The sequence below is a fragment of the Conger conger genome, chromosome 19 (assembly GCF_963514075.1).
Source record: "Conger conger chromosome 19, fConCon1.1, whole genome shotgun sequence".
Classification (NCBI taxonomy): Eukaryota; Metazoa; Chordata; class Actinopteri; order Anguilliformes; family Congridae; genus Conger; species Conger conger.
In genome coordinates this window covers 10,883,231-10,896,684 of record NC_083778.1, presented here as the reverse complement: position 1 = coordinate 10,896,684, position 13,454 = coordinate 10,883,231, and the positions used below count along the sequence as shown (strand labels likewise).

At 45.9% G+C, this 13,454-nt stretch overlaps 1 protein-coding gene across 1 annotated transcript in view; it reads right to left on the bottom strand.

Moving 5' to 3' along the window:
* Positions 1–12,282, bottom strand: part of LOC133119098 (cystic fibrosis transmembrane conductance regulator-like) — a 28,017-nt gene extending 15,735 nt beyond the window's left edge. Inside the window, exons 1-11 of the mRNA XM_061229516.1 lie at positions 12,011–12,282; positions 11,384–11,494; positions 9,495–9,606; positions 8,364–8,579; positions 7,360–7,449; positions 5,397–5,560; positions 4,500–4,625; positions 2,796–3,042; positions 2,105–2,197; positions 1,829–2,005; positions 972–1,163 (exon numbers count right to left, since the gene is read on the bottom strand). Coding sequence (XP_061085500.1) covers positions 972–1,163; positions 1,829–2,005; positions 2,105–2,197; positions 2,796–3,042; positions 4,500–4,625; positions 5,397–5,560; positions 7,360–7,449; positions 8,364–8,579; positions 9,495–9,606; positions 11,384–11,494; positions 12,011–12,063 — 1,581 coding nt within the window. The 5' untranslated portion in view covers positions 12,064–12,282. The remainder of the gene's footprint in view (positions 1–971; positions 1,164–1,828; positions 2,006–2,104; positions 2,198–2,795; positions 3,043–4,499; positions 4,626–5,396; positions 5,561–7,359; positions 7,450–8,363; positions 8,580–9,494; positions 9,607–11,383; positions 11,495–12,010) is intronic.
* Positions 12,283–13,454: the final 1,172 nt, after the last annotated feature.

Sequence of the window (13,454 nt, the reverse complement as noted above, 5' to 3'; positions counted from 1 at the left end):
CTCACGCTCAGAAACCAGAACATTCTACCCTCTGTGTCTGTAGATCCTTCACTCATCAGGGACTGTCCCAAATATCCTGGGAACATCTCGCCGGCCCTCTCAGAGCAGAGAGAGAACAAGGCAGAGGAGTTGTGCAGGGGCTGTGCTGAATTCACTAAATGGGTGTAACTTGAAACACCTCTGTACCTCTCCTGGGTCAACCGGTGTTGACAACAGGAGAGCAAAATGTCACCATTTTGAAATGCAAAAGTGGGGTTTTTTTGGAGACAGAAGTGGGTCACTTCTACCTCTGCGGGAGCTCAGTCTCCATGCTTTTACTGTTGCACAGCAGCCAGGTAAACATGCACGACTGTAGGCAGTTTTTAGAGTGAGTGAATGTCCAGTAGCAGCTTCTGAGTCGTATTTGGCTGCTCTAAATGTGGTGGCAACCCTGGGAGGTTAGAAGACTGAAGTGATCATTGGGATGGAGAGGGAGAGAAAGTCAGATAGAGAGAGCCACAAGTTTGCTTATCATGCAAATAATTTTGCACAGTTCAATTTGAATTTGATTGGGAGGGAGAGAGTGAGAGAAAGTGAAAGTGTCAGAGAGTCAGTGAGAGAGAGAGTGAGTGAAAGTGTGAGAGAGGGAGAGTGAGTAAAAGTAAGGGAGAGAAAGTGAGAGAGAGAGGGAGAGTGAGAAAGAGACAGAGGGAGGGAGAGAGGGAGAGAAAGTGAGAGAGAGACAGAGGGAGGGAGAGAAAGTGAGAGAGTCAGTGAGAGAGAGCGAGTGAGAGAGAGAGGGGTAGAGAGAGAGGGAGAGTCAGAGAGAGCGAGTGAGAGAGAGAGGGGTAGAGAGAGAGTCAGAGAGAGCGAGTGAGAGAGCGGGGTAGAGAGAGAGGGAGAGAGTAAGAGAGAGAGAGTCAGAGAGAGCGAGTGAGAGAGAGAGGGAGCGAGTCAGAGAGAGAGAGGTAGAGAGAGAGGGAGGCCTGTACCTCCTCCAGCTGGCAGGCCTTGAGCACGCTGGTGTAGCGGTACTCGTCGTAGGCCAGTCCGAACAGGATGTTGTCTCGGATGGAGCCGGGCATGATCCAGGAGGTCTGCGGGGAGAAGGAGATCCGCCCGCTGTGTTTCACCTTCCCCTCCGAGGGCACCAGCTCTCCGAGGATCATCATCAGGAGCGAGCTCTGCAGGACAAACACAGGGACACAGATAACGCTAAACGCCCTCACAACGCCCTCACAATGCCCTCACAACGCCCTCACAACGTCCTCACAACGCCCTCACAACACCCTCACAATGCCCTCACAACGTCCTCACAACTTCCTCACAACGCCCTCACAATGCTCTCACAATGCTGAACACTCTCACAACGTTCTCACAATGCTCTCACAGCGCTGTGGTGATGTTACAGCACTGACAAAATAAAAAGCTGAGAATGGCAGTGTCTCCTCTGGTGCTTTGTGGTGTGGACATATAACACCCTCCCCTACTGTAAAATCCAGCAATGCCTGTTTGACCAGCTAAAAAAATGTTTTAAGTTCAAGCTGGTCATAAGCTGGTCTAGCTGGGTATGAGCTGGTTAACCAGCTAGTGCTGGTATTTGCTTCAACTTTGCACAACACCACCTCATTTTACTAATTATTTTACCTGCTTGGTTCAGATAATAAGCTAATTGGTGAGATCAGGTGGTGGAGTGCAAGTTTGAAGCAAATGCCTGCAGACACTATGGCCCACAGGACGTGGAGTTGAGTAGCGCTTATCTAAACCATATTGAGCTGGGAGCTGGTCTGAACAGGTCAACCAGCTGTTTCAAAAACCTAAAAGCTTTTTTTCCGCTGGAGTGTACTACCTTTCCCGATCCAGTGGAGCCAGCGACGGCCAGCATCTGTCCCTTCTCCAGGTGCAGGCTGATGTTCTTTAGGACGGGCGTGACGTACAGGTTGGTGAAGAACAGCCCGGCGTCGCCGTTCAGGTGCCCGTTGTTCTTGTTCTCCTGTTTGATTTTCTCAAAGAGTTCTCCAATTCCCTTAACAGACAAGAGGGGCCCGACCGTCAGTTCACTGAATCCTCTCTCACCGCTATGCCTGAGCCCCGTGGCTAAGACGTGGTGTGTGGGAGCGCCTACCTCGTCCCAGGAAGCCGTCACGTTCACCAGCTCCACCCCCGTCGTGGTGAGGCTGTACTCCAACACCTTGTACTCCTCCTTGGTGAGGTAATCCTAGCGGACAAACCCACGAAACAGCGGTCAAAGAAGTACAAACTGCGTTTGTATTGCGTTCAGTAACATTAAACACCTTTCTAAAACTTAGGGTCTGATTTACTGAGACAGACCAAAACCTTTTAACACAAGCAAAAGCAATAACATGACCAACGATTGGTCATGGTATTTATTTCGCACCAATCATTGCTTGTTATTAGTTTTGTGTATTTTAAAAGATTTGCATGTGTTAAAGGCCTGAGTAAATCAGGCCCTTGGTTTTTAAAATAAACCCCATTCCCCATAATTGAGAAGTTTCCTCTCGCTAAAAATCCGTATTTCCCATTGTTGAGAAGCCTTATCTAGCTGAACAAAACCCACTGTCCATTATTGAGAAGTCTTATGTGGCAAAAAAAATCAATTTTCTATCGTTGAGAAGTCTTATGTGGCTAAAAACCCCATTGTCTACTGTTGAGAAGTCTTATGTGGCTAAAAAACCCATTGTCTACTGTTGAGAAGTCTTATGTAGCTATTAAACCCATTGTCTACTATTGAAGTCTCACGTGGCTGAGCCTGTCTAACCCCGATTGCAGTGTCACGTGGCCGGCGGCCCCCTTACCTCGATCTTGTTGATGAGGCCCACGGTGTCGTACCACATCTGTATGGAGTTGGGGAACTGGCGCGTGAGGGTCATGCGCAGCACCATGCAGTAGGACAGCGTGGTGAAGATGCGCCGCAGGATGATGCCCTTGCTCAGGGCGAAGGGCACGATGGCGGCGATGATGACGATGAAGGCCGAGTAGAAGTAGGCGGCGCTGTAGAAGTAGCGCAGCGAGCCGATCTTCCTGGTCAGGGTCATCTCGTCCCTGCGGCGGAGGACATCACGTTCACCTTTACCCCGCATGTCTCGGTACGGACCAGGCGAGTGTAACGGCTTAGCTTCCTGGTAGAAGCTTCCAGAACACCCACCTCTGGGCCAAACCAGGAGTGTTGGCCTCTATTTTGGTCGATATTATTACATTGGGCCATAGCCATAGACCAGAGGGTCCGATCTTATCCTAAAAGGGCCGGCGTGGGTGCAGGTTTTTGTTTTAACCCAGCAGTAGCTCACCTGATTATACTAATGAACAAATCGTGGTCTTTAATCAAGACCTTGATGAGTAGAATCAGCCGTCTTAGTCCTGTGCTAAAACAACAACCTGCACACACACCGCACCTTTCTGGATAAGATTGGACACCCCTGCCGTAGACATTCTGTTCACTTTTTTTGTTGTTGCTGTGGATACACCGCAACGGCCCCGTTGCTCAGTGGCCCAGAAGGATCAGGATATTAGAGAGCGATACGGCTTCTACAAGCCTCACGTCGTCTCAGGTTCCCGTGCCTCTGACTCCGAGGTGAGTACAATCAGGGCTCTACTGTATCAGGCGATCCTACAGTCCCCATTCACCTTTGAACCACTAGCTGGTCTCGGTACAACCAGGCGAGTGTAACGGCTTAGCTTCCTGGTAGAAGCTTCCAGAACACCCATCTGTTCTGGGCAAGACCAGGAGTGTTGGCCTTTGTTTTGGTCGATATTATTACATCGGGCCATAGCGCCCACACATAGTTTTGGACTTTTTTGGGGGCGTGAGCACACCTTCCCTTTTGCCATAAGACCAGGAATGCCTCAGACTGCCTGGCATTGTGATTATAATTTTCCTCCCGGCCAAATACCGCTAAACCTGTCCCAGCAGTAAGCTTTAGCATGGTATTAGATGCCAGGTTGGATTTAAAAGCTGCTTTGACGCAGCGTCAAGGTCGGCTTGCCATAGAAAAGTTATAATAATTCATTGTTCATTAAAATAACTATTAATAATGTGAAATAATATGTAAACGTAATAAACGAGACAAAAAATAATAAATCTATATGCTCCGGCTAGTTCTGTATAAACCAGTGATTCCCAACCCTGTTCCTGTGGGTTTCCACTCCAACCCTAATAAAGCACACCTCATTCAGCAGCTAGAGCAGGGCTGCCCAACCCTGTTCCTGGAGATCTACCGTCCTGTAGGTTTTCACTCCAACCCTAACAAAGCACACCTCATTCAACAGCTAGAGCAGGGCTGCCCAACCCTGTTCCTGGAGATCTACCGTCCTGTAGGTTTTCACTCCAACCCTAACAAAACACACCTCATTCAACAGCTGAAGATCTCATCGAGCTGCTAATTAGTAGAGTCAGATGTGCTTTGTTAGGGTTGAGATTAGGGCCTACAGGATGGTAGATCTCCAGGAAGGGTTGGGAACCACTGCTGCTAACCCTCACGGGTGTGAATCGAGCTGCTTACTGTCTGATGTTTTTGATGATGGTCTCCATGATCTCCTCCCAACCGTAGGCCTTCACCGACTGAATGTTCTCCACGATCTCGGATGTGAGTGCCAGTCTCTTGCTGGTCAGCTTCGCCCTCTTATTCCTGCGGGGTGAGGTGGGTGGGGAGCCACGTTAGGGTGTGACAGGTAACTTGGGCCTGGTCTCTGAAAACCACTCTGCCCATAACAATCCAATATAAAATAAAATGTTCTGAATTAACCGCTGTAAATCTGAAAATTATGTCAAGTTAACTTTACTGTTTAACTTTAACAATATGTAAGATGCAGGGGAGTGAAATAACATTTCTCCAGGCCCACGGTGCAAAATGTAGTACTACTGCTATTACTATGACTGCTAATGTTACTACTATTGAAGTCAGCATCATGCAGCAGTCCATCCATCCATCCAGCCATCCATTATCTTAACCCTGAACAGAGTCACGGGGGGGCTGGAGCCTATCCAACCATACATTGGGCGAAAGGCAGGAATACACCCTGGACAGGTCGCCAGTCCATCACAGGGCACACACACCATTCACTCACACACTCATACCTACGGGCAATTTGGACTCTCCAATCAGCCTAACCTGCATGAGACTGTGGGAGGAAACCGGAGTACCCGGAGGAAACCCACGCAAACAGGGGGAGAACATGCAAACTCTGCACAGAGAGGCCCCGGGCGACGGGAATTCGAACCCAGGACCTCCTTGCTGTGAGGCAATGCAGCAGTCATATTTACTAATACTTGACCAATCCACCCAAAGATTTCAGTACTAGAAACGTTATTTGCACTTGTATAAACTGATTTTAGCCGGCATGTTGATGAATGTAAAATTACTGCAGGAACAGGAGGGGTGGAGGGGGGGCAGGTGTACCTGTAGGGGCCCATCTTCTGGGACAGGCAGGCCTGCATGATGGCCAGCAGGGTGAGGGCAGCCAGGGTGCAGAAGCCGGACGCCTCGATGAGCTCCCAGATCAGCCCCACGCACAGGATGCACTGCAGCGGGGCTATCCACACGAAGTGCGCCAGACCCAGACTCTGCAGAGAGACACAGGGTTACACACGCACCCCTAAACCACACGCACCCCAAAACCACACTGAGCTAGCCACACGAAGTGCGCCAGACCCAGACTCTGCAGGGAGACACCCCGAAAACCACATAGGGTTACACACGCACCCCTAAACCACACACACCCCAAAACCACACTGAAATATCCACACGAAGTGCACCAGACCCAGACTCTGCAGAGAGACACAGGGTTATACATGCACCCCTAAACCACACGCACCCCGAAACCACACTGAGCTATCCACACGAAGTGTGCCAGACCCAGACTCTGCAGAGAGACACAGGGTTACACACGCACCCCTAAACCACACGCACCCCAAAACCACACTGAGCTATCCACACGAAGTGCGCCAGACCCAGACTCTGCAGAGAGACACAGGGTTACACACGCACCCCTAAACCACACGCACCCCAAAACCACACTGAGCTATCCACACGAAGTGCGCCAGACCCAGACTCTGCAGAGAGACACAGGGTTAGACACCCCAAAACCACATAGGGCTACACACACACCCCTAAACCACACACACCCCAAAACCACATTGACCTATCCACACAAAGTGTGCCAGACCCAGACTCTGCAGGGAGACACAGGGTTATACATGCACCCCTAAACCACATGCACCCCGAAACCACACTGAGCTAGCCACACAAAGTGTGCCAGACCCAGGCTCTGCAGGCAGACACAGGGTTACACACACCCCACAATTACACAGTTACACACACACCCCGAAATGACACAGGGTTACACACGCACCCCCCAAAATCACACAGTTACACACGCATGATGTTAGTTCACTTTATCTGGAAAATGTCCTTACACTCAGCAGTCTTCACTGCGTTCGATCCAAAATGGAATTACAGTAGATCCAAAATGAATCTTGGTCAGGATCCATTCTGCACCTGAACGTCAGTTTCTCTGCACAAACTCTCTCCCGGGAGTGTTCACATAACAAGCGGCCATTGACTCCTCCCTCTACTGCTGTCATCAGAGCCTGAATGTGTGCCATCTCTGCACGTTCATATCAAGCACGCAGAAATATCCAAAAAATACAGTGCAAACATACTCCACTGCACAACCTCAAGATGTTAGTGTGACAGAAATCACTTCAAGAGATCCCATTGATCACGGGGCATCACGCAGAACTGCGGACAGTTCGTGACTTGAATTATTGGGAAGGCAACGTGCAAAAGTTGTGAAATAACATGGGTGGAAGCCACTTTCAAGAAGTGTACAGTGTCAACAATCACCAATGCTGCTCCACGTTTCCTGGAAGGCCTTTGCTGCTGTGCTTATACCATCACGCTGCATAAGATTAACCGACTGCCTACCCCTAAGAGTTAAGATCTCTCCAGCCCTTGGCATCTTGCTCAGTGTACAATGAAAGACTGACTCTGATCCCTTTAGGCTTTTGAAGAGCAGGTGTTTGGAATGTTTTTTCAACATTCTAAGTCAGTGTTCCAGAACTCCATTGCTTTCAATGACCAGTCGTGATTGTGACATCGGCATTAGAATGTTCAGTTCAAGAACATTCTAATCTCATATTTTGTGATCTTACACCTTAAGCGTTAAGTAGGCTCCGTGAGCCACAACCAGTTCAGGACTTTCTAATCTCCTTCCAGTTTTTCAAGACCTTTATTTTGGGATGAAGATCCTACTGGGTTTTTTTGAAATTCAACAGGTGATACGATTCTGTCACAAACTTGTGTCACCAAAATGTAAAAATGTAAAATGTTAAAAGGCACAGGCTGTTAAAATCAGGCTTACCTCATCCAGCTTGTTCAGGTGTGCAGACATGAGGCTGACCAACTGCCCAGTGCTGATATTGTCCAGAACCCGACTGGAGAGTTTTAAAGTCTGGAGAGAAAGACAGAAGCAACCATGTGAACACATGAAATAATTTAAACGTGATTTATTTCATTCATTTTCTGAATAAGCATTTTTTTGTCAGCCTAAATATGACTGGGGTTCACTGTAGAAATATAGTGGGAATAATGAAACAGTCTGCTGTGGTTGTCTTGATCTCTTCCTGCTACACTCTCGAAAAAAATGGTTCCAAAAGGAACCCTGTGATCCAGAGCAGGTAGTTCTGTTTGTCAAACAAAATGGTTCTTTGTCTGGGAGCTTTCACGCTTTCACAGCTATGATGGAGGGTTCCTTAAGAGCCAAAAAGGGTCCCTCTATGGAGACAATCCAAATAATCTTTTTTCCTGAAAGCGTAGGTTTAAGAACAAGGATGTGGTAAAGATATTGTGTCTGGACTGTAACATGTAGGCGGTGTGGGGGGGGAGGAAATGGTAAAGATATGGTATTTGGACTGTACTATGTAGGCGGTGTGGGGGGGGGGAGGAAATGGTAAAGATATGGTATTTGGACTGTACCATGTAGGCGGTGTGGGGGAAGGGTGGAGGAAATGGTAAAGATATGGTATTTGGACTGTACCATGTAGGTGGTGTGGGGGGGGGGGGGGGGAGGAAATGGTAAAGATATGGTATTTGGACTGTACCATGTAGGCGGTGTGGGGGGGAGGAAATGGTAGAGATATGGTATTTGGACTGTACCATGTAGGCGGTGGGGGGGGGGGGAGGAAATGGTAAAGATATGGTATTTGGACTGTACCATGTAGGCAGTGTGGGGGGGGGGGGAATGGTAAAGATATGGTATTTGGACTGTACCATGTAGGCGGTGGGGGGAGGGGTGGAGGAAATGGTAAAGATATGGTATTTGGACTGTACCATGTAGGCAGTGCGGGGAGGGGGGGTGTCACTCACCTTCTTGTAGATGAGGCTGAACAGGGCGATGCGTATCTGCATGCCCAGGTGGTGCAGGCCGAAGATGGCGGGCTGGAGCAGCAGGAAGCGGGCGGTGAAGAGGAGGCACAGCCCCAGGGCCAGGTAGAAGCCCTGCGAGCGCTCGGGGGCGTGGAAGGGGTCGAACGAGGCGATGATCCGCCCCAGCAGCTGCGGCTGCACCGTCTTAGAGGCCTCCTGCAGGGCGAGCGGTTTTAGACCCTCACGTTTAGTTTATTTTATTTTCTTTACCCAGGACAGCGCACATTAAATAACATTTTCAGCTTCCACATCAATGTAGATGCGCCAGAGTTGGCTAATGAGCTCATTTCCATCCGCAGTCCCTAACCTGCACGTCTTTAGTTTAGTTTAGTTTGCACACGTCACCCGCTTATACTGACTAACGCTAATTTACTCGAGCAATCGGCGCTAACGGCTAATGCAAAACAACTGGGGAGATTTAGATTCCATCTCGGGGCCTGGAGGCTAAACCATTACAGATGAAAGCCCGTGTCCTGAACCCCACTTCTCAGATCTGCAGACTCGCCTGGGGACCCGGGGTCAATTACATAATTGTTTTGGGTTCAAATCCTTTTCTGTGCTCGATTGATCTCGCCTGGTAATGTACCATTCCCAAATAAGGCGCTGTTCTTCTTTGCAAATGTGGATCGAATCTAGTTTATTTCAGTATTCCGTACAACACGGCCAATCCCCATAAATTAAGCTTAATTAGACAGAGAATAACATACAGCAATTTTGACCATTTGACCACTATGCTCATATTTAAAAGGTAATTACCAAGTCCCCAGTAATAAGTCACAACTGGTTTAGAAAAATATTGTCAGCTGACTACATTATATTCTTGCTTACTGGGCACACATATCCAAGGCAGAAAGGTTAGGATCTGCGTTATTGCGTTATTTATACAGCCAGAAACACTTAGTTAAACAATTCAGGTTTATTACACGGTCCTAGCATCTAGCAGGCTTCCAGACCTTGCTGGCCACATCCGTAGGCTGTGAGACCGCGACAGGCCCAGCTCGAAAGCCCATTAGTGCCTTAATATCAACCATTTCAACCCCGAAAGCTCCCAGTCGAGCGAGGGCAGCTTACCCCGAAGTAGAGCAGGACCCCGTAGAAGGCGAAAGGCCAGAAGAAGCACCGACCCAGCGCTCTGAACAGCCTGGGCTTGTTCTTCGTCGATGCAAGCTCCCGGTCCCATTCTCTGTCCCAGACAGAAGGCGTAAAAAAAACCCTCACGTTATTGACAGTTAAACGGGCGTCTCGTCTTCTCGCCATTGTTTGGGGCGCTTGTGAACCCCCCCGGAGGCTTGCCGAGGTCTTAAAATGAGAGTTTTTTGGAGAACTTGACTGCCATTGCTGGGAGCCCTACCAACCGAGTACTGACTGAAAACTCACTGTGGCAAATTAAACATTAGACAAACAACAAGTCACACTCCAAAAGGGTGGTGATTTTGAAGGTCATGCTTTGCACTCATTTTGAAGGTCGTGTAATGATCAAATACGGGCTTGGAGGAACTTGGCCGAATTTCAGGCCACTATTTCTCCTATTCAGAGAAGAAAACACTTGAATGAGTTTCAGAGTCAGTGTAACTAAAATTGACAGTCACCTCAAAGTAAAATATTTGCACTTTAAACTTAAAGGCGACCTCAAACTGTACAGAAATAAGTAAATTATGAAAGTTAAAGGTACAATAGGTAATTTCAGACTTCTAACGGCCAAGAGAGGAATTGCAGCAACAAACACCTTCAAACCACAACACTGTTTATCCCTCCCCCTTCTCTGTGAACGCGCTGATGTTGAAACCCACCCACGCCATTGGCTGTGGCAATTAGAAGCAATTTTCAACCAATGAGCTGGAATTATTGTGCAGCTATACAATGTTTTGGTACAGAATGTCAGTCCATCAACTGCATTTTGCATTTTGAAACCCGAATTAACAGAGGGGTGAGTCAACATTCCAGTGTGCCTTTTTAGGAAGGGATTTACAATGGTCTCGTAACAATGTTTTAACACAAAAATCTTCCATATTGTACCTTTAAACATATTTTCGCTTTGTCATGATGAAGAGCAGCCAAATCCCATATTTGAGGTTAAGGCATCGAGGCATTTCTTGTCATTCCTGTTGCTACTGAACTATACTGTACAGATGCATAGTGATTGGAAATACATTGGGCGTTGAAGGGTAAACAAATGACTGGTTCTTCAGGGCCTGAGGCCATACAGCCATTGTTAGAGTAAACAGTGTTAAAGGGCAATCAGACGCACGTTCGCGCTTAACCGCTCAAAGAAACGGCGATGAAACCATCCTCGTGAAGACCACTCGGCTGTATTAATGGGAAACAGACAAATTCATTCCTAAAGAAAACACATGTAGCTTGCAGGCCATGCAGAACAGCAGCTCCCTGAAAGATAATCACCGTTTGGCTGTTTATAGCAGAGTGCCTAATGATTTTAGTGAGGTCAGAGGAGATCAGGAAGCCTCAGGACTGAGTTCTCGCATCTGCTATACATTTCACTTGTTTAATTTAGCTTTTCTATAAGACAGCATGGCTTTAAATCAATGCAGTGAAAATGGGAATGAGAAGACATTAATTCAATACCCACATAACAACAAACAATGACACAGATTTTGAACTGGTATTCCCAAAGGAACCTTAATATTACTCTTTGGGAAATTATCAAATGTTCCTGACTGTGTTAGTGTAACACTGGGCATGTCCAGCCAAAGATCTTCCCTTAGTTCCATTTACTCTGAACCATTCTTACACTTCTGAGAAGATCATTTTCATGACTTGGCAATAAACCACTTTCACATCCTGTAAAATATAATTTACTGTGATAAATAAACAAGAGCCTTGCTGTCAAATTCTTGAACATTCTGTACCTGAAGTGCAACTGAAAAGAAATTGGCCAATTATTTTTGTCATAATGAATCAAAGAAACTGTTTTTTAAATATATATATTTAAAATTACTCACCTTTCCAAGCGTTCAGAAAGATTGTCAGCTGTATCAAAGGATGGCGCTTTATATATATCTGAGAGCTCTAGTTTCTGTTTGTACCCCTTCCTCAAAATGGGAGATGTCCAACTAGAACAGAGCAGAGAGAGGTTAGTTACAAACATTTAACATGGCCAGTGTCTGAAATCAGTACCGTTTCTGATCAGTGAATTCTGTTTCACTGTGTAAGGCATATGCATATGTCCAAAGTTGGAGTAGAAAACAATTTCTTTAAAGATGTAAAGTCAAATTAAAAAGAGAAATTAAATTAAAAGTGCATTGTTTTTGTTGAAAATTGTAAAATCAAAAAAGAAATAAAGCTTTGTTAACTATAGATTTTTTATGAAATGAAGTCCATGTTATGCCAGCATATAGTATGTGTTTATCATACAGTTTTTTGGAATAAACAGTCTGAATCCCATACTCTTAACGTAACAAGAAAGTATGTACAATTGTTCAATGCTTTTCATGACCAGACATTGGATATAAACATGAACGAACATGCACAAGATAAGATAAGCAGGTTACTGTATACATAAACACAGATTATATACTTATTTTAACATGCCCAGAACCAGTACATCATCAACGTAAATTCATTCTTACCAAAAGAAATATCTGGAGAGGAAGTTTGCATCTTCGACAGGTGATTTCTGCATCCTAAAATGACCGCCCGGTTACTTTGCCTGTACCTGCGAGAAGTGTCTCTGACATTGGGTGTCTCGTTAACTCTGCCCTTTGAAAAAAGACCTCTTGTTTTGTTCTCCACCTTGTGTATAGCACGCAGTGATGTCACTGATGTGGTTGGCTCAGTCCAAGTTTACAGCGGTGTCGGAGAGTTGCGGTGGACATCCAAGGGGTTTTTGGATAGCGCATTCCGTCGCTCGAGGCGTTTTTGCGACTGCGGACCCCGGTGCATTGAGTTTTGGAATAGAAAGGCACGGTGTTGATGATTGTCACACATCCTTTGGAGATGTCGCTTCCAGAGGACCGGACGCAAAAGCGGCACCATGCTGCATATTTTGGAAATGACGTCTGGAACAATCCTGCGTTAAAATGAAGTAAAAGCGGCCATTTGCGTAATTGTTTGTACAGTTTGGTAAATGTGTAAAGACTTATAAAACGTAGAAGTCATTGTAAATCTAAACGCAGTAAACTGTCAATCGACGTCCATTTACGAAGTGTGATGTTTGGGAGCTTGATACATTCCTCTGAGCTGGATGAAAAATGAAAACCAAGCATTTTTCCGTAGGATGACCTTTCCTTCCTCTGATTCTTCACACAGGCGACAGTTTAGTGTTTCTCCAAGAATTTCGGCTGAGAATTTGACTGTGCATGATTGTGTTCCATGAACCAGCTAATTTTATTTTCGCACAATACCTAACAATTGATGTTTTCAGAATATCCAGTCATAATAAATAATAGATAAGGCACTGTTTTGACACATGATATGCAATATCAGGGCATAGTATGTTCAATTGAGATTAATTGGGATTTAAATGTATATTGCGAACTAGTTTCGTGTTTATTGACTATTCAGTCCGATCATTAATTCCGAGAATTTATCAACTGTAATTGCGTAAAAAGTAGTATTGTTTAATTTTCTTGAACTTCAATGACAAATTGTACATCTCATATTCAAATATGTCAAATGGTATAACAAGTTTGAAATGCCCACGTCTTGGATTCATCTGGGCTGATCGAGAATTAAAGCTTCAAGGTAATTAATTGCTGAATTAAATGTCATTGTAAATTATGATAACCATCAAACCGAGGAAAGAACGACACCTTTCGATAGTCAGGTTCTCCCTCTCCATGGGAACACAAAATATTATGTCTTCCCGTATGAAGAAACAGTGTAGGGTACTTCAGCATACGTTGACAGACTTGACTTATATTTTAAGTATGTTAATGTATAAAACAGTATACTTCACTGTTTCTTTTCACACAAAAAGAAGGAAGAAAGGTTGCTTAGATGGAAACTAAATGTGTAAATATCATATATCTCAGGTATGTGAAATATATATACATAGACCAAACCTTACTTTCA